We start from the raw sequence: 25946 nt of genomic DNA, 5'->3' as shown, positions 1-25946 counted from the left end.
CAATTCTAAGAAAAGGATCAGTTCGCTAATTTAGCGAAATAAGATAACCAGTTGCTCGTATAAAAAAGAGTATTTGATACTACGTCGAACTTGAATTAAATTAGTTCCGTATATTTTGTGCCATGGATCCTTATAATTCGTACTATAAAAGAAGGTTGTTAAAAATGAGTAACATTTTCACGTACTTTAATACCAATATTTATGCAACAAGTAAAAGAGAAAGTAAACGTTTTTTTAGGAAGTCTTAGTCGTATGAATGGGAATAGCTCGAAGGACAAAGAGATTCGAATAATTATGATGAAAATAGCTTGTATACTCTTGAATAGAACAACCTGTCCAATCCTCAATTTTACTACAGAAAAACTTGGTATTTTTACATATTAAATTATTATCTAAAGGCGGGCTTATTCATCGTATCACATTCGTAAAAGACTTAGCTTCTGAGTAGTTTTTACTGTCGCTACGGATTTAAAGTCATTCTTTGTTCTTCTGTTACACCCTATATAATTTTAAAAAGTTGAAAATATTACCTGACAACGGCACACCCTCACAGATGCTTGAACGTTGAAAAGACCGTGAGGGGGCTTCTTTTTTGCAACACAACAGGTAGCTTAAAGCCTGTGAGTATAAACATGAAATCATTTGTACTACCTTTCAAGTAAATTGAGGTAAGAATCAAAAACTTCAGGAACATTTTTTTTAAATATCGTCTACAAAGGTATGACAGGTACAATTACGTAAGTTGAAAAAGGTGGTAGTAATACATTTTACCTATATAAATAAGATAAGGCTTTATGATTGCTAAAGATTATTGAATTTCAAGAAAAGTTGTTGTATATACTTCCAATAAGAAGACTTTATAAGCAAGGGACCAACTTAAATTCGTTCTTAAATTCCGAATTCGGTCAACGAAGTAAAAAATTTCATTAATGATTGCTGAAACAAATTTGTCAACTTCTGACTAAAGAGGGACAAGATTTTTGATGTACTTTATTATTCGTAATAATTAATTACGTTTACTAATTTAATAAGCGTTTTATTTTGAAATTGAAGATTGATTATTTCAAGTTAGAAATTTAAATGAACTTAACATATATTACTTTTATTAATCCTATCTATTTACTAAGATAGAAAAAAATTACCTACTAAGATATTTGAACGCGTTTTGATTCGCAATAAACTGAATTTTGAAAATATTATTTTACATAATACATAACATTATGTAGCTTTTTACTAGGTCACATCAAATAACGAAGATAACGAGGAAGTCAAAATTTAATTAATACAACTCAAATGCCATGGAGTGGAAATAATAGTGAATATAATATAACCAGTACGACTTAATGTCCTTTAAAAAGCGTCCGTATCACTATCTTAAAGGCATCAACTGCAGTTCCTCTGGTGTTGGGCATCGATGTTCTCGACGCTCATTTGAAAAAAAAAACTTACTAATATTATAAATGCGAAAGTTTTGATGGATAAATGGATGGATGGATAGATGGATGTTTGTTTGAAGGTATCTCCAGAACGGCTTAACAGATTTCGATGAGATTTGGCATAGGTGTAGATCACATAGTTTTGAAGAACACATAGATTACTTATTATGTTTTTTTTTTCGCGCAGACGGAGTCGCGGACGACAGCTAGTATATAATATTCATGATTATAGTAGCCCACCTGTTTATATCCTCGTTTGTATCGTGCATTCATATAGCAATATATAATTGGGTTATAACACGAGTGCGACATAGCAAGCCAATGGCTCGCGAACCAAACGTACGGCATTCCGGCCCACGTCGCCCATTTCTCGTCCTTTTCATGAACCGTCCATAATACCTACAATAATATATAAAGTTACGAGTATTCATCATCTCCCTATTTTTGCCCTCTCTATGTAGAGTCGCTATTTACGTACTCCAGATCAATCTGTCATTCATCATTGAGTCGTCAAACTCTTCTTAATCATGACACATTTCACGCAATCCATCCTATGCTTACATTCCCTAACCCTTATCAATTTTGTTGCAGCACTCAGGGCCATTATACTAAGCGACTGTTTAAGAAAGAACTACTCCTTATAATGAGTAATAGATTGGCGGTCGGTTGGTGTGTCTACAAATGTCTATCAATTTAAATTACGATTAATTTCCAGTAAGTGATAGCAAACCACATACTGAAAAAGCGTTACACGTTACTATCAAACGAAAGAGCCCTCAGGGGTTCAGCTCTTGACTTGTAATCTGCATGTCCTTTGTTCGAATCCCACCAATTTTCGATTTTCGATTTACATATGCACATTTGTCCGACGTTCTTACGTTAAAGGAAAACATCGAGATGCAACCTAGACATATCTGAGAAGAAATGCAAAGATATCTGTCGTCGACCAACTCGCACTGGGCTAGCATAGTTGAATATTGCCTGGTCACCCCTGACTTGGGAAAGGCTCTTAGCCCCTCGATTAGGACATACGAGATGAAAACAACATTATAAATGCAAAAATCCGTACATATCCGGATGATAATATCATGTATGTATGATATTCGTTAAATTTTAGCGGATCTGGATAAAATTTGGAACAGAGATTAGTCTGAATTAATGCATAAGTTACTTACTGAGTTTTAGTTAATTCCACGCGAACGAGGTCGCGGGCGTCAGCTAGTAAGTAAATAATTATAAAAAAAATAACTGATACAATATACTTGCAATGAAAATGTTGAGTGGCAACCAGCACGTTATGAACACCGCTACCACCGTCACCATCATCTTCACCATCTGCAATCAAAACATCACTACAACTAACTGCCGCATGCAGAGTGTAGGGGCCATGGGCCACTTAAGTGTAGATTTAGTGTTAGTCATCTAAACTAACGGACTCCTTCAGTGATCTAGCTGGACTGTGAGTAAATCAGTAAGTTACTAGAAATCTCGTCACGAGCCAACGCCAATGCTTACTGGCACCTTTATTTACCGTGAAATGCAAATGTCGTAACATATGTATAAAAGTATTAACATTACAACATTACCTACCTCTTTTTATTTTGATGAGAATAACTAATTTATATATACAATATGTTTGCTGGGAAAATGCTTACTATCAATAATTCAATGACAAGTAAAAACAAAAGCAAACCTTTCTTTTCGAATGTTGCATTCTTGTATCACGTTCAGAGAGCGCCTCGCCGGGAGGTCTGCCTCCCCAGACCACGTGTGCAATGCGAGCGTACGTGCACACTAGCGCCATCAGCGGTATGAGAAACTGTAGAACCATTAGCGCGCACGTGTATTGGTGGCTCTGGTCTGGATTGCTCCATCGCTCAAGGCATATGTCTCTGTGAAACGAACAGACAAAAGTAGTTCCACTTTCAAATTAATTTTAAAGATGAAAAAATGTCTCAAAATTTTATCAATCTCATTTAATTTATAATGCTAAGAAGACAAACTTTTTGGTATAAATAGCGGGGTTTTTACATCAAGATTTTCGGGCAATGTTTTATTAAAAACCTCAAACTAAATTATGTTTACCCTTAATTAGTTGGCAGCTACTAAAACAAAATTAACACTTTGTAGTAAAGTAAACAATACTTAATTAAAATTTACTTACGCTTTACAAATTTGATGCCAATCAGTAGGTCTTTGAATTTCAGACACGATAGGAATCGGTCCAGCGGTGGCCAAGGCTCCACACCACACGCCGACTACGACCAACTTGGCGCTCGTCTTCCCCAATCGAGGACGTAGAGGTCTTATTATAGCCATGTATCTATCTATCGAAATAGCTAATAGAGTATACGCACTAACAAACACCGATACAGCTTGAGAATAATTCACTATTTTACACATTATAGAACCAAACGGCCAGTACCGAAGTATCAACATCGATACAAACGAAAAAGGAACACAAAATAATGTCATTAAAATATCTCCAACCGCTAAGTTAACAATGAAATAGTTTGTGACAGTTTTCATTCGCGGTGAATTTTGCACAACGAAGCAAACGAGTCCGTTCCCTATAAGTGCCACCACAAAAACTGCGCTGTACATAAAGTATACGCATATTTGAAATGTAGTAGAAGATAGAAAGTCTTCGGAGGACGAGCTCGACGAACATATTGCACTGATGTCTGTCCATTTAGTTTTAAAATTTGTTACATTGTCAAACGTCTTGCCACTAGTCGTCGTGTTTATCGGGAACTCGTCCGGTGACGTACTTGTTTCATTATTTCCTATTAGGATATCACTTGTTTCAATCATAATTAGTTTAAAAGGTTCATTTTTCTATTCACTTACAGTTCCTGAAACAAAAAAGCTTCATTATTTTTATTGCCTTTCAAAGTCTTTATCTTTTGGAAAGCTTTAGAAGGCCACACTTAATGCTTACAACCATTAAATCCGTCCTTGTAAACTTTTTTTCTGATGATGCTATTTAAAAAAAGAATTAATGTGATTGTGCACTAATTTACTTATATATCTAAAAATATGTAAGACATTAAAGTTATTATGCTCTATGCAAATACAGACAATACTTGAATATTCAGAAGTATGACCGCACCATTGTCAGTATCTCATGTAGGAGACATAAATTAAGTTTTGGAATCATAACAAGAAAACAAAGGACGCCAATACTATAAAATATTTGTTTTTGCAAATTCGTTGCTGCTCTCAATAAATTCTTAGCTGAAATAATAAAGTCTTAAAAGTAATTTACTTATAAAAATAGGTTAACCGAATCCCCGCAACTGTGTATAAAAAAATCGAATCAGTCATCTCATGTAGGATTACGAGCATACGATTGCTTCAATCATCAACTGTCAATTCTTCACCAAAGACTTCCGTTCATCGTGCTCTCTAAATAAAATTGTTTTTGTTTATCTACACAAACTCATGCGGAATTTTTAAACCAGTTACTAAAATAACATGTTTTCTGGAAAATTGGGTTAATATAACATTCTAGAACATTTTAGCTAATAATAATAATAATAGATAGCATTACATTACATTCGCTTTCCACTTAGGAGCGATTATTATACAACGAACTTTTTTAATCATAAGGTGGTAAGCGAGCAAGCTGCCACTTGAATTACCCAAAATAACGAAGCGACCGCTTCCCATAGGTATCTGCAATTGCAAATGCGTTGCCTACCTTTAGCAGACTGAGGACGGAACGCACAGAATCCTCTGTGTTCCAGGGAAGGATTCATATGAATAGGAAATGGATATTTTCTCTTCATATGCGTCCCTTGCCTATGCCTTCCTACCCTTTCCCCTCATTTCTTTATAAGAAAAGGTTAAGAATTGAACGTGGACTATAATTAGGCTGCCAGCAGACACTCATTAGATGAAACACGCTGTCCTCTGTGTGGTCGAGGTATTGCAGCGGGCGCACTGGCCAATTAGTGCACCCAACAAATTATCGAGTGGGCTCTACCACTGTTAACTATCACAATAATGAGAATTTAAACTGTGGTTAACACTTAATATACACGCGGAATTTTTAGTAATACACGTTATAGCTAAATTTAGCCTGTGTATATGTTGCTATGACAAGTCTTTGACCTGATTACATTGTGATCGTCAGATAATATTTTAGCGAAATGGGTAGGAGATAAACGTCCTTGACTGTATAGTATACCTATAATTATTTTATTCACATCCGCATCCATAATATACATTCCGTGCCGTTCTTTACTCAGTGTATTTTGCGTGAAGGCTGCGAAGTATTTCATAGAGTGAAAATGAAATGATAATATTGCCAGTTTATTTAATTTTAATATATAGAACTGAAATAACCATCGAATTCACCAGGCGCAAGCTATTTTAATAGAGAGAATTAATTACACCCTTATTAAAAGGGTCGTCGTACACACAATGTTTTTGTTTTCCCAATTGAAGCAAAGTCAGACGTTTTATATCGTTCTCTATATTTTAATTAAAATCACTGCACCTATGTATTTGTTCTCATTAGGTAATTGCTCGTCGGCCAAATTAATACACGTCCTTTTTTATTCATGGCCAAACCAAACGCAATCAGGGAAAGTATATAAGTAGGCACAGTCTAAGCGCAATATATTTCTTGTTTTTTTACTGAAAGTATAACTTGTTAGCTATATGTAATTTCTCGTCTATCTACATACTAAACCTTGGCTAGAAAGTCATCGTAATACAACCTTATCTGTGAAGAAATTCAATTTGTCAAATGATTAAACCGGCACTAGGCAAGCGTGATTATCTAACTAGTCATAACTAGAACGCCAATTAGTGAAGACGAGTAAGAGCTGACTACATATAAAAGAGGTTTTAATTACATATGACTAAAAATGTCTTCATATAAAAAGAAAAGTCTCGGAAAAATGAGACTAACTAGCTCTGTTATATGTACATATTGTCATTCCTTAGCAGTAACGTTATACCGGAAAAATCTTTTTTAACTTCACAAGAAACACCGTCTTAAGCATTTTCCTAACATGAAGTTTCGTATAACTCTTACAACTTTATAACTTACTGTTCCCGTGCAGCTTCATTCGCATAAAAATCCATTCAATTTTCTAACACAGAAAAACTTTGTTTACTGTTTACATTGATTCAAATGCTAAAATGACAACGAAGGCCTTCGTAATCGGCTGAGACTTACCGTTACCATGACAACCAACAATTTTTGGTATATCTCGCATGACAATTTTTTTTTTCAATTCACTCAACCTCGAAATTTAATTAACTGAAAATATATAGCCTTAAGCTTATCATAAGTATAGGGCTTTTTATTAGAAAAAATAATTGGTCAAAAATATGCCATGATAAATAAGATACTGTGTTACAAAGATATGTGACAAGCTTTATTATATTAATATATACATCTAATGAAGCTCTAATTACATCCGCGGAAGAAAAAATAAAGTTAACATTTTTCTTACTTTCATAACAGAGTATACAAAAACAAATAAAGCGACTTCTCAATGCAGAATAATGTTTTATTTTGCAGTCACGCCTATCACTACGTACCGCAAATTGTAAAACGTTGCGCTTCTGTAAAAATAAACATTCTCGGCGTGAGATGAAAAACATTTTTATAAACAATCTGTTTGGTCTATGATTAATTCCAAACTACAACTATACCATGTTCCAATCCAAACCCATAATAAATTCCAAAACATTTCTGAACGTACACTTTTTTCGAAACGTCGTAATTGTGTATTTATAAAAGACCATTCTCTGTTAACTTAATTTCGTTGTTGAATCTAATTAAGATGTAGTCATTCGACTATAAACTCTTCAAGTTCTTAAACTATACTGGATAGAGTTTGTAATCTCTTTCCATTTTTATCCTGAAAGAGAACTACATGTCTACGAAGCAAAAAAATATCAAGTGTTTGTAATTGAATGTATAAAAATGCTTCAGTTTCCAAGATCTTTCGTTGTCTGCATTCAGAATTTATGAAGAGATAGACGACTGAATAGATAATTCATTTCAGAACGACACTACTTGTGATGTAAGTCCTTTTTTACGCACCATTTAGACTAATTTAGATAGATGTTATCTCTAGGCAAACTAAATTTTTTGTGATAAAACTATACCATATACGTGCTACGAAACTCGAGTATTTCAAAAGCCTCTAACTATGACACATATTCGCATTCCACTAAAACACAGTACCCAAATTATCATAAAAAAGCCGTAAGGTTTTACAGCCTCCAAATCTCGTATTAACTAGAGCCTTAAAGTGTAGAAATAGTACAACAGAAGTTTACGAGCACTGTCGCTCGTTCCAGTTAGTTAAGTAATAGGTTTTATTAAGTTAATTTTGGTTGTGTAATTATTTTGTGCGGTCCAGAGTACAAAGGACCGGCATATTTTTCTCGCATCTAAAGGTTTCTATTCAACACGAGTTTCTCGTTTATGGAGCTCATCCGTCGGGTCCGGAGAATGACTGTCGCTTGTCGAGGACAATTATATAAAATCAGTGCTTTCTGCCAGACTAGCGGCATAATTTTATTCGCAGTAAGTATACTTCAATGACTTCTTCTACTTATAGTCGAGGATTATTTCCTACCCATTACGGTAAACTCAGTCGACATAAGTTGTAAATATATATGTCATAAATATGTCATGTAATAAATATGTCATAGTACGTACATACGTGCTAAATTGTAGCTCTAATGATGATATCGATCTTAAGTGGGAAGTAAACTTAGTTCTTTGACTGTGCGAATAATATTCTTTACTTCATACTTGACCGATTTCGAACAGCGAAATGTGATTCGATTCGTATTTCTCCCCTGAGTGTTGTAGAGATACAGTCTGACGCTCTCATTGATTATTAAGTTTGATTCCTACTTGCTCAATCTAAAATATCGCAGATACCTAATGGATATTTCAAATCAATAAACTTTGTAAAAATAATTCAAAATGTATATAAAATGAGTACTATAAAAATATACAAATAGTGTTTTATTTCTCGGTAAATACATAATCAACTTTTATATATAGAAATTCTATTAATTAGTTTCATAATTTAAATACAACATAATAACGGTTTGAACAAGTTTTAATGAGTTTATACTGTTCCATACAAACAGTATTTAACTTGCTTAGATATTACTTATTTAATATTTGGATCTTAAATGTTTTAAATATTGACATTGATATAAAAAGAATTTAAATGATTAACTTGACTTTATATCTAAAATTTTATTTATAGGTAAAAAAACAAAAAAAATATCACAAAGTATTAACTTAAAATATTAGGTTAAGGTTGTTAGCTAATCAAGATATTAAGTACGAAATATTTAATGTATAAATTATTTACATAAACTCTATTTCCTGTATTAGTTTTTTTTCTTGTGAAAATTTTTTAGTTTTTTTGTGTGCAAAAGTAAATTAAGCAATAACCTTAATACTGTTTTCATTAAATTTATGTTAAGAATTCAAAATTAATTTCTTCCAAAGCAAAAAAAAATGATCTAATCGGTATTTTGTAGTGTAATGGCATGTTCGTCGAGATATACGTCTATTCATCGTAAAGTTGGAAATTTATAGCATAAACAGGGACGTAATTATTCACCAATTCGGGCCGCGTTAATTGTAAGCCCGCCCCTGTCGTTAATTGACAATTTTATTTCTAAGATCTCATAAATTCTCATAATTTAATTTCATTTAAAAAGTAATTCATATGTACCAACTAAAACCTACACCTTACATACTGATATAAGAGCTTTGCTCTATGTAAATTATTATAATTATTGTAACTGTTGTTATCAGTTTACCGGCACAAACACAGAGAAGACTTGTCCTATTCTCTTAGCTTTGAAATATAGCAAAAAACAAGACTATTTTATTGTAACACTTAAATGATATTAACTCTATTAATATGTTGTTTTTAATTACAACACAAATGTGGACAAATGTGTAAAATAATCGTGAAAATACTCTGTTGTAATCCTTGTAATAAGACAATTTATTGTCTCTGTTTTCTTTAAGAGAATGTGAAATATGAGAATATGTTCGACAGTGAAAGCCCACTGTATTTTTCAGATGCATTGACACATGCTTCGTTACACTTTGTAGTGACGCTAGCGAGCAGCGAAATCCCCTAGAAAGAATCGTTTACAAACTTAAAGTACGGACATAATTTAAACTTTACACAATCTGTTATAACTTCATGTTAATTTAATTAATAATTAAGAAACTTTTTCTACACATTAATTTTATATTTTCATACTTAATTCTACGATATAAAGGCAGAAAGCTGCTGAATATGGTTTTATGTTACACTTACTATATGTTATTGATGTTTGAAGAGGTGTCCTTTTCAGTGCCACATGTAACTATTTGAATATCATAGTCCATACTGAGAGTTGGCACATTATGTACTACTGTTTATTCCATACCCTACTATCAACCGTCATATTTTGATTCAATATTTACTTACACATATCCTCTTTCACAAAATCCTTCCATATTTTCTTCGGTCTTTCTCTACCTTTGTAGCTTCAGCCATCTCATAACTTATATATCTTGTTGTATATTAATATATAAATAGTCTGAAAGGATACTCTTAGCTCTTATACATAAGAAATGAAATAAAATTTGCATGTTCTAGAGCGAATAATTCACTCCGCTGTTACTTTAAGATTTTGAAAAGTTTATTGCGCAAGTACAAATGTCTAACCTTAGAATAAGACTGTAGACACTTGTATACATATTTTTGTTACTGTTTTGCTAAAGAGCAGGGAAAAGATGCCTAAATGTTGTACGTACACTAAATGTACGTACACGACAGTGGAGTTTCATAGTCATAAACTATTCTCTCTTTATATATCTATATCTATACATACATATAATAAAATTGGGGTTTCTTTATGTAATGTAAAAATAAATATAACCGTACACATGATGTATTTGCGTTGTTGAGAACAAAAAAAAAAACAATTTTTTCTCTGTCTATTTGTATGCCGCGTTTGTTTCGGATAATCTCCGGAACGACTTAACCGATTTTGACCGGATTTCGAAGGGAAGGTTGCTGATGCATGCGGGCATAGTATAGGTTACTTTTTTTTCTGCGCCTACAAGGTTGCGGGCGACCGCTAGTACAAAAATAAACCTGTTAAAGTATGCATTACCGGCAGCAACAGAGTGACCGATTACAAATAGAATTTATTTAACGGACTTGAACACGTGTGAGATGTTTTTTTGTTTTGTTCAATGTCATATACTTTTTTAAACTGACGTTTGTTTAAAACGTGTGAATTGATAAAACGTAATATTCAGAATATACAGAAATAGAACGTCATCGTTGTTAAATAGGGTGAAATAAATTGTTGTATTATTCAAATCAGTTCTTTGGAAGCACGCCATTTGACTAAGTATAATGTTTTCATTGTTAAATAGAGTTATAGAGATTACTAAATCTCTACAAACAGCAGCAAGTTCTTTCAGCATTATTTATGAATGGTCCAACTCAACAAAGATTGCATCATGACTATATTCAACACAAGTGCTTTTTTTCATTCAAGTATTTCGAGAATTTATCATACTAACAATGTAACCATTTATATAAAACAATTTTAGGATACCTTATATATTTTATAATCTCATTGATATATATTGCAAAAATGTGCAAAAGGATATCTGCGTTACTATTGGTGCCTTTAATATTGTAACATCTTGTCAAAATCCAAAATAGAAATATTTTAAACAAAAACAATTGCATATTTTGATGCTAAAAGTCTTAAAGTGAAAAATGTTTTTTTGCAAAACAGAGTAATCGTTTGGTTTCTAAGACCAAAATCCCTGTATGAAATAGTTTTGTCTGTTTTGTTAAACATAATGAGAGGATGACGATATATGTTATACAGAGTTTTTGATCTCAGAAACCAACGATAAGTATGTCATATAATACCACTTCACTTTATCGTTAACGTCATACGTAAGTTTCTTTATTTTCATTAATTATATATAGATAAGTATAATTGATATATAGATAAGTATATACTACAGCTTGAAGCAAACCATTTGCCATATGGCAAACTATGTAAATCAAAATAACCGTTTGTATTCGTATTTTAAAGTCTACACGTAGCTCATTTTACGGCTCTTTGAATGAACACTAAATCCTATTTTTACATTGCGGACGCGCAGGCGATTGAAAATAGTTACCTCGTTATATATCATTATAATTGCCATTTAAAAATATCAAAGTAATTTATGTTATACTTGAGGAAAAATAAATAACAACCAATATCACAACAGTCATAAAATTGGATAGTTCAAAGAGATTTTCTTTTAGCATCGCTTCCGTAATTTAATTTTGCACTTCATACATCGTGTTGCACGTCAAAAATTTGTTTTAATATTTTCTATTAGATTACAGCTTTAAAGCTGCAAATATTATCACACAGTTTTTATGAAAAGCTAAAGAAAAACGTAAGCTATAATTAATACTCGTAACTTTGATTTTTAAATGATGTAGAATGTACAATCGAACCGATAAGTTCGTGACGAAGGGATAAGCGAGGATATGGCAATCCCTTGGACTCCCTTATCCAGGTTTGTCTGTATTATACCTGTTAAACTATTGCATTATTATTATCATCAAAGTGGATTTAGCAGAGGCGGGGACGTACAGTAAGGGGAAATATCCTCTTTCTGTGCTTTCACTCCTTTGTCGATTAAAGATAACGATTAAGGAAACTTATCTACAATTGCGGATGCCTATGGGCATCGGTCGCATCACTATTTTGGCGAATTTAGGTAATTTAGGTGACGCGTGCTCGTTTTTCACCTTATTATATAAAAAATATATACTATATTCGTAAAGTAACTAAGAGAAATAGGTAAGTATATAATTGAGTAACTATCTAACACGATCCCCGCACACCTCTCCACTCAACAAAGCGTATATAATATATTATACGTATACATGTACCGAATTGGGTATTGGTACCAACTGGGTATATCCACGTATAATTTTTTTTTTCTCTAGAAGCAAAACTAATATTGACACGACTTTTTCATTCACTCATTGAAAAAACGTCATCATTTTCAGATGTTAACTATAAAAACCAATAAAAACGACTGGGTCAGTGAGAGTAAACTAGTTAAGTCTTTCGGGGAAAAATATGCATATAACACATGTACATAACAGTCTCCATTTATACATAAATAAAATCGAAAAAAATAAAATAAAATTTTTTATTGAGGTCGAGTATCAGGAAAATCTTGTTTCGGATTAAAGTTATCTAATTGATACTTGTCTAAAGGCACCTGTAGGAGTATATAACATTTGTACTTTATTGTTTGATAGGTGTCGTAAGATGGGGTGTTTATCCTCTTTCGATCGATCGGTGGGTCGAATATCTCAATGGAATTTTTTCCCGTTGGGACGATTGATTCTATGAATTCGATCGGCGGGCCGTAAGGTCCAACGGGAAACACCTCTAAAATAATATTTCCTTCTAAATAACAAATAACAACCATAGGATTAAAAAACAGAATTCAACCTTATCTCCTTTTAATATTCGGGTCATATAAAAAATTTACAACAGCTTAAACGTTAATTCGAGAACAATTTATGAACGTAAATATAAATTGAAATCATCTGAGCTTCCTCAAAACGGATTAACTTAAGTGGATATTTGATCTGTACTTTAATGGAACTTCCACGTACTAAAGCTGCGTTAAGCTTATTCAGATAAAACGTACTTGAATTAATTTCCGAGTTTAACCTCCGACCTAATCGGCAAATTGGCACAACTGATTGATTAGTTTGGTTTACTCGCATTACCCTAAATGGTTTAATATTACGTGGCTTAATACTATTAACAAATATATGACTGAATTAAAGTAAAAATAATATATTAATATTATTTTTAAGGCTTTAACTGAACCCGTCATGTATAAATACAAATGAAAAATAATGTCAAAATACTTTATAATTTGAAATAACAAATAATAATATTTAATTTGGATTAATGATAAGAGACATATTTATTTTCTTTTTACAAGTATAAAAATCTCTCATGACATAAAAACAAACATTCAGTTTTATTTAAACATATATGAACATTTGAATTTTTAAAATAACAAAACGTTAAAAATGTCTATTAAAAACATATGGTAAAACGCTTTTGTCCCACCAGCACTCTTCACACAATGGTCATAACTAAGTGAAAGCTAACATTTCCTTTCAAGTTTTTTACTACATTCATAACAAAGGAAAACATAAATTATGTCATTATATTGTATAATTATTGTGAAATATCTATAAACTGATCAAAACGTTTATGTTTACGTTTAAATTATTTATGATAATTCACTAAGTTTTCTTTTCTTCCCATTAAATAAAAAAATAATCCCTCTCATACCCACATATGGATTAGGTATAAGAAAAAAAATAGTACCCACGTTAATCCGACTTCTAATGAGGTGACGTTTTTACCATGGACACGTCATGAAGGATTCATATTCATTGCCAATACAAACGTATACCAGGGTAATATAATAAAGATCAAAGAACGCCACAAACACACATAAAGACACATAAGCAAACTAAAGATATTTTAACAGACAGATGTAAAGATTTCTTGATGCTTTTATTCACACACCGACGTAAGCATCGAATAACTATTGACATAATAAACAAAACACTGACAATTATTAAAAAATAAATAATTGAAATTATTTAATTAAAAAATTGAAAAAGTATTTTCTTGAGTAATATGTTATTGTTTGATTTAAATTTTAATTAACTAATTACTATTTAATATTCAAAAATACCAATTTTAATCACTAATAATTTACGCTTGCTTTTTTTCGCATTAAAAACTTTTTTCGAATTAATTATAAAAATTGAACTCTCCTTTAAGAAATTTATTATTACATTTAAGTTATATCACGTAGGTTATTTCAAATTAACATGTCTTAATTTGAAATTAAAGAATATATAAATATACTATATATCATTTAATTTACAGAATTTTTTAATATAAAAAGTTATAACAAAATTATTTCGAATCTCTATTTTATCATAACTTACCGATATATTTACTTTTATGATCACTTTAAAAAACTATTTTATTTTCTTCCCCAAACACTGAACTATCACTTAAAAATACTACGAAGCAATTTTAATAGTTAATAATTTATTAATATCACTCAATAAATGTTAAATTAATATTAAAGGACGAAACTTTCTTTAGATATCTTCGGGAGTTAAACCACATCAATTGAACGTGCGGCCTGTACGCGGCTTGTTTCAATCTGCCGCCCACGACGTAAGCGAAACAGTGCGCAATGTTGGGCGGGAAATTACATGTAGTCAATGTTTTCCAACTTTTAAAATGTTAAACTAATTTGATATCATTCGCTTTCAATTAAGTTATACATAAAAAAAAACCGTAGATTAACTCAGATTCTACTAGCAACATTACGAATCAGACGATACCTTGTCTATAGATATTGATTTAGCATGTTGCATTGAAAATCAACTGTTGACAATTCATCTACAATCCAAACATACTGACTAAAATTGAGTACCTATTTCATTTTTTTTTATCTCCCAATCGCACAACGCAGACGAATTCGCGAGCGCCAGCTAGTTTTATTATATACCTAGAGCAAAGACAGTATAAATAGTATGTATAATATTTCTAAAGTCACAACAATTCACTACATAGCTACGAAATTTAAGATGTCATAGAAGCGTGTAACTACGTTTTGCAAAATTAGTATGGAAGGTAAGTATCAACGTAATTTGACGCGGTAGCCTTTGACATGATCTCACCCGACTATCACGAGAGTAAGTTGAGGTAGTTTGCTGTCATTATGTTAAGATTAATTTTGTACAGAGCCCTTTGTTATACTATCAAAGAATTAAATTCGTTACCCACTAAGATCGTGCAGAAAACTGACTCCACATGAACTTTAATTTAACACGTATGTTTTGTCAAGACTAGCTTAAACCTAAGTGTATTGTGAACGTCAATTGGCGATTCACCGATGGGTTGGAAATAAACGTCCCCGACTGTACAGCTTTGTTTTACACGCATTAAGAGGTTAACTGGTGACCTAAATATGTCTGTCTTATGTACCAGACCAAGGTTAAAAGTAATCTCCATTATTACAGCGATATCCAAAGCGGCTTTCGCCGTCGTGTGTTTTCATTAACAAAACGTGTGTACATACCTTAATAAACAACTAAGTCCCTCTGTGGTAGGCTACAAAGTCATAGGCTATGGTACACCGGGGAAGCTCAAAAGCATTTAAGGCTCTATGTATACAAGGCTACGTAAATCATTGAAACCCATCTATTTTAGCCGCTACAGACTTACAAAATAGAATGTTATAGAGGTACACAGCACGTTTAGCCGACATTTTGTTCTTTAATCATCAAAATCAGTCGCTCACAGCCTGTTTGTCAGGTCGTCGTGAGAAAAGTTGCTGCGTTTTTAATATTATTCGAATCAAAGCAAGTTGACATGTAGTCGCTATACCTGTACTGACTGAATAAATGACTCGAGTCGACGATTCAACGTCGTGTGTACGGAGCGCGTGCAAAATATTAGTTTCAACAAATTTACGTTGTCTTGTTTACGAAGGTTAGTGTTGAATATCATTATCAAACAACCCTACAAAAACATGTTGTTATTTTTCGAGGAAAATTAAAAGATGACAGAAAGTTTTTCACGTCTTTTCTATACTGGAAATTATACTGTACTGCACTATATATATCTATATATATATCTGAAAATTGGTGGGCAGGTAGCTTAGAACCAGGAAACGGTCATAGGATAATTTTTACCCCGTTTTCTATTTTATTTTATTCCGCGCGGACGGAGTCGCGGGTAAAAGCTAGTATATGTATAAAGTTAAACTTTATTGATATCAATTTATTTTTACAATATATACTAATGTAACATTTTATTTTGTATAAAAACTATGAATAATATATTAAGACTACTAAATAAACTATATACTTAAACCAAACTAAAAATAAAACTAGATAATATAAAAAATCGACCCCAAATATAATATATAACTAAAAATATTACAAAGTAGCTTAAACCTAACCTCACTTAAGTTTCATTCAGGTAAATTTAATTTATATTTTTATTCAGCTTTCTTTGATCTTAAATTGAACCCTTCACAATCCAGCAAACAATAATAAAAATGCTATTCTAATAATATGCCTTTCATCTGTGAAAGGGTTATATTTGTATCTACTAATATTAAAACAAAAAGCCGTAAGGGATTCAAAGAGGATCAAGGCAGAGATTATTTAAGATTTTCACGTCAAATCAAATTTGTTGCGTTCAAAAAACTTGAGGTATTTAATGGTGATGTTATAAATGTTTGAATTAAAATCACACTATTCTTATATTTAATATGAATTTGTACATCAATAAGCAACAAAACATCGTTTAAAAACAAACCCTACCTGTAAGAATATCTCTATAAAATAATCTTTAAATAGATTACGACCATTCACAGAGCCGGAGCTATGTTAGGGCAAGGCTAGTCGACAGCCCAGGGCGATGGACAGTAAGGGGCGCCACTGGTCTGCGAATTAAATAGTCTCACATAAGGTTAAGGTTAACACAGCCAACAAAGGCATGCTAGAAAAAAGAGGGCATCGTAGAAATCACGCCCAGCCTGGGCCCAGGGCGTGATTTCGGGAGATGGGTTTCGGAAGTGCGAACTCATTTTAACGTGAACAAATTCTATTTTTTATTTATTTGAATACGTAAATCTGAAAAATTATGGATTAAAAAATTTTAATTTCTTTTGTACGGTTAAAAATTCAAAAATACATCACATAACGACCTTTAAGTAAGACAGTAATGGAATAATCTTATTTTGATTCTCGTAAGTAATTTGTATAGAGTGTTACATAATAACTAAATGTATTTGGCATAAATCGGTCAATAATAAAACCCGATTTGTCATCACTATTCAATGTTATTTGAATTCACAATACAATACAATACGTGTTCGATTTTACAATACATTGTGATTATAATAGATGCCGAATGCTGACGTAGTGATAGGTTTGAAAGCATTCCATCAATTTGATGTATCGATATGTAGTAAATTACTATATTATTTTTACATTTAAAATGATTTAGAAAAACACGTTTACTTTTTAAGTTTTTTTTAAACATTTAAGAGATTACAAGATTTGTGTAAAAACACGATTCGTCTAAAATAACAGTAAAAGTTATGAGAGCTTATATTACGATAATTGTAGAGGAATGAAATCGCCCAAAAATAATAATTTAAGTTGATTTAGGTTTAGGGTATAAGAAAAAGGAACAATAATTCTAATGATTCTAAATACAAAATAATACTAAAAAAAATATGTATACAAAGAGGTCCGTCGTCAACGATAATGATGTCAATTTAAAAAGAGTTAAATACCTTATGCTCTTACGAAGGTAAGTATATTACATAATTTAAAAGCATAACAGTAAATTACAAATATGTATTTATTTATTACAACTCGTGCTGACTTGACTTGATCAAGATTAATGATACTATCCTCATTTTTTTGCAAAGTCATTTAAAACGATCTCCTCAGCCAATATTTATTAGTGTTTACTTTTTCTTTCCATTATTGTATGTGGTAAGCCTAACGGCTTACCACATACAATAATGGAAAGACAACGGAAAGACACATTAAACCTTCTAAAATTTTACTTATATTTGCAGTTATACTTATCCAGTAAAATATAATTTCGCTAATTTTTTATATGATATATCTAACGATTTTTTTTCGCGATTTTCGTACGTCTTACGCCATTCGTTAGAGTTTAAATTTATTACTGTTAAAATGGCAACTAGCCAAAGAAATCTTTTTATGGTTACTTTTGTGAAAGAGACTAAATTGTACAAGTAGTCAGACATTGAATTGTGCAAAGCTCTTGAATCTTCTATTATTTATTGAACTTAGTTTGTTATTGTCAAATGTATTCAATAGTTTGATTCTTACTTGTACTGAAGTGATTTTGTAACTTTCTTACGATTTATAACTTCAAACTTTCGTGGTTTTTACTAATATACTGTTCGTAAGAAACGGGATTGTTACCACGATGAACATGGTGCATACAACTGTGCGGAAATATCGGGAGCTCAAACAGCCTAATCGTGGTAAGAATCCCGTTTCTTACGAACAGTATATTTTTTTTACGATTACCTATATATCTCTCCGTTTTAAATATCACACCCTTTTTCACTTCAATATGCGTAGTAGTTGGACTGTTTAATGACATTATAATTTCGGTTCGAACGTTATGCTACGATGTCTATGCCTCTTGCTACGCATTTGCAATATTACTGTAACTTATATTTGACTAGCCGCAGTCCGCGCGGAATTAATAAAACGAAATAAGTAGCCTATGTGTTCTTCTAGACAACATCTGCACCAAATTTCGTCAAGATCCATGCAGCTGTTCTGGAGATACCTACTAACAAACAACCATCCATCTAAATTAATATTAGTAGGCTATGTTAATAAACAATTTATAATATAATAAATAATTAAAACATTTATAATTAACATATTAATAAATATGTAATAAAATAAAAAAAAATATTTAACATGGTATGCATACATGGTATTTTTTGTAGCATCATATTTTAATTGAATCGTAAAATAAATTTCAATAAATGTTAATAATAAAGTAATTTTTCATATTTAACTTGAAATAAATATGATGAGTAAATTTGAATAAGCATTGATACTAAACTTAATGTTCATATTTAAATTGTGGTTACAAAATATATATAGTTTTTTGCATTTTTTTAATAACATAGCGATAACAACTATGTGTTGACTATGTATGGAGTAAGTGTTTTATGACTATTGTTGTCACGCATCATTTAAACTTAATCTCCGATTAGAATATCTGAGCGACAGCTGTTTCGCAGTCGCGAAAGCACTAGTGGAAATGGTTACAGCTCATGAAAATAGCAGTCGCACGGTTTGTCGGGATAGTGTAATAAGATGTTTTAACCTACTCGTTTGTACAAGGTAAACTTTATATTTCTGATAGGTTTGCATAATCGTAGCTAAATCATGGTTAATAAGCGACCTTGTTATCAGATAATTCGTCTCAGATTTTATTATCTCAAAAAAAAAAAGAAGAAAAAAGATGTTTTCCAGATTTCGTTCGTTGTATTTCATTAAACATTTTACTAGAAAATTTTAATTTAAAGACGGAGATTACATCGAGCATTAAAGTGCCGGGAATAAAAGTACTTCTTACTTAATTTGACTGGAAGCGTTTTGTCGAGTGGATTTAAAAGTCAGATAGAAAATTTTCTAAAAAATCTTTTAATAGTGAAGAAAATTTCTTCACGATGATTATTAGCATTACTTTTCTTCTACGACTGTGAAACTACAAATGTAAATGTCACGTTGTAAAATGAAACACTATTACAAAAAAAACTAAATATCAAATCGGCTATTCACGAGCTCATGGCTGCATTGTTCATTTCACAACGCGGCTACACATAGAAGAATTTAGAGAATTTGTGTTAACACTTATAATAAGTTGCTGTTATAAATAGACAACTAAATAATTAACTGCTGTTAGAGAGAAAACCGACACTGTGCTGGTATATCGGCGCAACACTAGACCTACAAAAATATCAACGCTTCGTCCCCTCACTAATCTACCTGACACTTGTTTTGGTTACAAAATCGCGCCATTCGTTCCAAACGATCTTAGCTAATACTGTCTAAAACTACTAATAATAGAAAAAGCTTTTCCTCTGGTTGCTGTACTAATTCATTTTTGACGTAGCGGGATCAAAAGATATTATCTGATTGTTGCGAGTTATGAAAGATATCGTTTTCTTTTTATTAGTCTTAGTCAAGCAGAGCAGTTTTGCTATGCGATTGTAGGCCCATCGTGAGTTATGGCCGTGGGCATTGATAATAACTTCATTGTTCCCGCTACACGTTACTTTATATAAAATTATTCAAGTTCAGTTCTTTTCTTCTTCTATCCCGGACACACATGACACGAGATTTTCATATATATATGTATATAAGCTATTCCTTTTCATTTTATCACTTAAATTTATTAAAAAGATTTGTTTGTTATTTTTTACATGCTATGGATATAAATGTCAATGTACATTTAGTGTTCAGAGACAAGGGTACGGTTGAACAAATCGTCCTGTCAATTCGCACCGCACTCTCTCAGGAATACACTTATAACTGAAGGCCGAAATATTCCTTAATTTTTTCATAACTCAATTCAAGTTTGACAATGAAATATATTATTTATTATTGTATTTTATTAAATATTATCAAATTTATCTAATAATAAACTGAATTCTCTAAAAATTTTACTAAGCAGTCTCGATTAAAAGGCTAGAGGCAATTTCGTATTCAAATGTTAACTAAAATCTTTTAAAGTAAACAATTGTCTAAAGTTAAACGATTACATTGAGGATCGATAGTTCTAGAACTGTTATTGACTTTGTTGAAAGCTTTTATTTCCACTAAATTATTTAATAAACAGCAATATAATGTTAATCTATTTCGTATAAAAGTGAATAGAACGTCTAGGCTTTTTTATACCTACTACTACTAGCTGTCACCCGCAACTCCGTCCACGCAAAACTTAAAAAGAAACTTAACTAGTAGCCTATGTATTCTTCTAGATTATATTCTACATTTATGCCAAATTTAATCGAGATTCATGCAGTCGTTCTGGAGATAACTTCTAACTAAACATACATCGAACCATCCATATAATATTAGTAAGATTTAAAAAATAATTATAGGTAATATTACGTTAATTTAAATATGAAATATGAATATAACTAAATCGATCTGTGTCAAATCTGTTGTACATTAGCTTACAATGATTTATGTTACTATTTTTCCACAGCTGTCAGATGTCAGTTCAAAAAGCAACATAAAAGTAACATGTGTCCTTACTTTGATATGGTAATTATGCCACGACTTTATTTAAAGGCAGTAAAAATCCACATTGTATATTAGATTAACCTGTCAAGTAAAATGAAAAGAAAAATGCGCAAAACTGTTAGTTACTTAGTTAGATATTACTTTTTTTTCGCCACCTTTTTTCTGTAATACTCGTATAATTTGTTTCTGGCGTTCTCGGTTTTTCTTAAACTTTTACCAATTTACCCGTATTATATTTACTAGAAAGACGTAGATAGACGTAGACTTTCTAGACAAGTTAAATAGGCAATAAGTAAATACAATTTAAGACTATCTCGTAGTAGTACTGTAGCATTAAATGACAGATTTAGTTCAAGCTACGACACGGCTACGAAAACGTAGACGTACGATGTAGAAGCTACGAGTCTTGTCATTTCATTGACTACGCAATAACAAATAAGGAACAAAATTAACTCAAAGACACAAAGTTCTAAACGAAACAGACACATAATATATTTAACGCGAAAAGAAAAAAACTATAGGTGTTTGAATTTTGAATATTTCTTGGAAAGAAAAATTCGATGAGGCAACAATTTATGATAATATGACTGCAGTAAATTAGTTATACAAGCAATCCGTTTTGGCTTCGCTCAATAATCGCCACTAAAAAAAGATTGTTGATGTAATGTGTTTAGTAGTTTTTGAATTCAACTGTGAAACATAAACAAATTCTACTTTTGAATAATATTTACTTATTTATTTTATAATTAGAATAGAGAAATGAACACACTGGCAGGAAATTTAAATCATGTTGAGTGATTACGTTTGAAAGGAACGTGCAAATAGCGATTCCGATTAAATCCTCTTTGAGTTTCGTATTGCACAAACGTAAGACTCAGCAGTGTGCATCGATCAAGTTAAATTTACTCAAAGTAAAAATGTTCGCTGAGATCGAATACTTGTTCTCCGAACTAAGATTCAAGATTAGCTGAATACTGTTCAAGGAAATTCTATGTTCATGTGATTTGATTTCACGATCTCTATATTACGATGCCGGTAAATTTTGTATATATCTACAGATTACATAGTTAGAAATGTTCATCGAATTAGGTAAATAGGTAACGTAACGTAGGTAACGAAACTAGCGGGGATCTATGGGACAAGTATTTAAAACGCATTCCAAACAAAATGTAGGAAGAAGCAAAAATTAGTAGTGAAGATAGGATTGTTCTATTGTTATTTTTATCCTTTCATTTACTTTATGTAAAGGTATAATACATAATGATACCACGTATGAAGGCTACAAATTTTAGCGCAACACATTTGCTCATAAGGACTACCATATACGGACTGTACCAAGCATTATTATTTCAGTTTTTTTTTTGCAGACCATTCGGCCCTATGCATCAGATATTGTTGCGACCTGTATCTAATAAACGCTTAGTTCCTTTTTTATACGTGCACAAAAATATATTTTACTACAAATTCTCAGCTTTCGATATTCCCCTGACTCTTTCAATTTAATCCGAACCACTAACGAACGCAGATGTGTGACAGCTCGTTTCCTTAGTCTTATTTCATTTTTAATAAAGATAATGGGCATCATCCGTAGCACCAGCGGAACCGCAGATCCGTTGCTGTCCTTCATGGGGATTATACGCTCTTTCTTGAAGGCTCCTAAGTGGTAACTGTTTGTAAAAAACAAACACAAAGTATTCCACTGAGTATTGGAAAAGCACGTAGAGGTTGATATTTCTTTTATCAGAAAAAACCCCAAACAAAAATAAAATACTAAATACCTCTCTTACTTCAGACGAAACTTTTGAAGTTGGTTTCTGTCGCCACAATACTTTCAGTAAATTAAATTGAAAAGAAGCTTTTGTTCCTCAAAATTTCTTTCAGTATTTATCATTTAAATTCATGAAAGGCGGTACTTTGAGAACGAGTTTTTCTTGTACTAAAAGGTAAAAACTGTTTCGTAGTGTGCAAAAATCGTTTCTTTTAAATCTTTTTTAAAATCTTCGTATTCGTTTTTCATTTCTTATAGCAAGGCAAATTCTTGAAATCTTTATAAGACTAGGTAAAAGGAAAAGACTAGACTAGTAAAAGGAAATTTAATTTTAAGTCTTATTTTAGTCCTCTTTCCCTTCCCAACCCTTTTCTTATAAGGAAAGGATGGGAAGGGGAGGTGGATTTGATGGAGGAGGAGATGCATAGGAAGGTTAAATATTCTCTTTTTATCTCAACATGGCAACGCATCTGCAATTGCGAATGTCTATGGGCAGCAGTCGCTTTGCCATTTCGGCGAATTCATGTAGCCGTTTGCTCGTTTGCTACCTTGTAATAAAAAAAATAGTACGAAATTTAATTTATCTTATGATGTTATTATTACTTGTTAAAACGTGTCTAGTAGAAAAGTTAAAAGGCTTGCGAGAAACGATAAAACAATTTGAGTGACGGTATTACTGAAATCCGTTGAACGGATATTGCAGTCGTAGTAATATGTATGAAATATACATCAAAAGGCAAAGATTGTTTAGTTTTATGTGTTACTTTTACTTCTATCTTTGGTAATTCGCAGCATCACAGTTAAAAAATGTTGTTTTTATCAAGAGTCAAACTTCTTGTTACGTGCAATGAATATAGAATTTTGAAATTGGAACATAAACTGTCATGCGAGTACCTCGCAAGATGGATGAACAGGGGGTCTAGCGCGAAAATAGCGAGAACGTATTCGTATCGCCATAGACATTTTTATGAGATTTATCATTGTTCTTTACGCACGGGGCGTTGTACAAATCTCATATAATGTTTTTCATCAACACCAAATTTTATCCCGATAGCCGATCTGGAAATACCCAAATAACAAACATCCATCGATCCAAAGTTTAAACATTCGCAATATAAAACTTAGTATTATTAAATTAGTTAATAAGCAAATTAATTAGTTTTTTAGTAAGAAAATAATTAGTAACATATAGTAAAATAAGATTACGGAGCATTCTAGTATTTTTTTTAGTAAAGTACGGATAGGAAATGAATTACGTGACATTTATTTTATTATAATACATCGTAATTTTACTGTGTATTCCATCATTTATTTGGAAATAAATGTCATCATACATGAGAACCCTTTTATTTTGATCCCAAAAACATACAAAAAAGTACCTGCAAATACGTACCCTGCGTAATATGCGACATCAATTGAACTTCGTCTTGATAAAAGAAAACCATTCGTCTTCAACAAAACCCCTGAGTCTCAGAGACATGTACTTCATATACCTACCTTTTTGTATAAAAATTATTGTATAATAACGTATTAAATTATACGACAATATAAAAAGATAAAAAAATGGTCCGAAACGAACCCAATTTCCATAAATATGAAAATATGAATCTGATACCTTAAAGCGAATCAAACCTGGAGCAAGTCCTGTGTTTCATTTGCGCTTCGTTTTCATGTCTGTTATAAAATGAACCAACAAACTTTACACGTTACAAAAGTGCAATGGATAATGATGACAAATGACCTTGTGTTCGGGTAATAACGTAAAATATTATGATAGAAGAATATATTCTTACAAATAAACATTGAAGTTATATGAACATAAAACTTAAGTTGTTTTCTTCGAGATAAAATACCGAGATTTCGGTTTATGTTTCTCTCAATATAAGCTTTAGATAGCTTTCTTTTATGAAAATTGCTATTTATAAAGAATGATTCCAAAACGATAAAATTTATTCTTTACTCTGACAGCCGATACGAAGTGCATTTCTGTGTTAGTTTGAAGTAAAATATATTGGTTTCAATACATTCTCTCGTTTATATTTAAATAACAAGTAAACTATTTATTTTTTAAATATGTTATTAATTATATTATTCCAAAAGCTAGAATTATTTTGTAGGTAATTGGATGTAATTTATATATGTAATAGGCGAAAAATAACTTGCTTCTGGTGTACCGATGCTGCAATCGAATAATTTTAATTACAAATAAATTAATTTGCGAAGCAGAATTTAATTCCAATTAATCTTGATTGGAATTATTGACATCGTTTGATAATTTTAATTTGAGTGCAAAGTTTTAGTTTATGAATTTACGACTTTAGTATACTTAACTTATATAGGAACGGCCACACTCACGTATAATCCGGTGTCGTCACCGACTAGTTTCGAGCCCTTCGGGGGCCCTTCATCAGGGTGAGTGGGACTGGTATTATTTCGCGAACGCGGCCAGGCCAGGCGCGCAGAGAGCAACAGGCTCGAAACTAGTCGGTGACGACTCCGGATATATATACGTGAGTGTTTTAGCCGTTCCTATATAAGTTAATAATAATGCCTCACGAAAGTTTGAATAATTTAGTATACTTGTATATTATGCAACCTCTTTGCATCAAATACTAACTGTAACCCACGAGTCCGTCCACGTGGAATTTAGTTTAAAAAAGTCCTCATTGGTAGCCTGAGAGCTATCCCATGTTAAAATCAGTAATATAAGAATACATTTCGTATTTCTTGCAAATATTTTTCTCAGTT

The 25946-nt window shown here is 31.8% G+C and overlaps 1 protein-coding gene across 1 annotated transcript; it reads right to left on the bottom strand.

Annotated features, from left to right (window-relative positions):
- Positions 1-1739: 1739 nt before the first annotated feature.
- On the bottom strand, positions 1740-14658 carry LOC106720573 (RYamide receptor). Its single transcript, XM_045678996.1, has 5 exons — positions 14528-14658; positions 3601-4291; positions 3130-3328; positions 2699-2771; positions 1740-1835 (listed from the first exon to the last, which is right to left on the bottom strand). The coding sequence occupies exons 2-5, from the start codon at positions 4248-4250 to the stop codon at positions 1816-1818; spliced, it is 942 nt and encodes a 313-aa protein (XP_045534952.1). The 5' UTR covers positions 4251-4291; positions 14528-14658; the 3' UTR covers positions 1740-1815.
- Positions 14659-25946: the final 11288 nt, after the last annotated feature.

This window comes from Papilio machaon, chromosome 8, assembly GCF_912999745.1.
Source record: "Papilio machaon chromosome 8, ilPapMach1.1, whole genome shotgun sequence".
Taxonomy (NCBI): domain Eukaryota; kingdom Metazoa; phylum Arthropoda; class Insecta; order Lepidoptera; family Papilionidae; genus Papilio; species Papilio machaon.
This window is presented reverse-complemented; position numbering and strand designations above follow the sequence as displayed.

Bases quoted from the DNA above. Each gene is read 5' to 3' on its own strand.
- LOC106720573 (XM_045678996.1), bottom strand. From the start codon at position 4,250: ATGATTGAAACAAGTGATATCCTAATAGGAAATAATGAAACAAGTACG. The intron at 3,329-3,600 runs GTAAGTAAATTT...TTCGTTTCACAG, and splicing joins TGGCATCAAATTTGTAAAGC to AGACATATGCCTTGAGCGAT. The intron at 2,772-3,129 runs GTTTGCTTTTGT...TTTTGATTGCAG, and splicing joins TGCAACATTCGAAAAGAAAG to ATGGTGAAGATGATGGTGAC.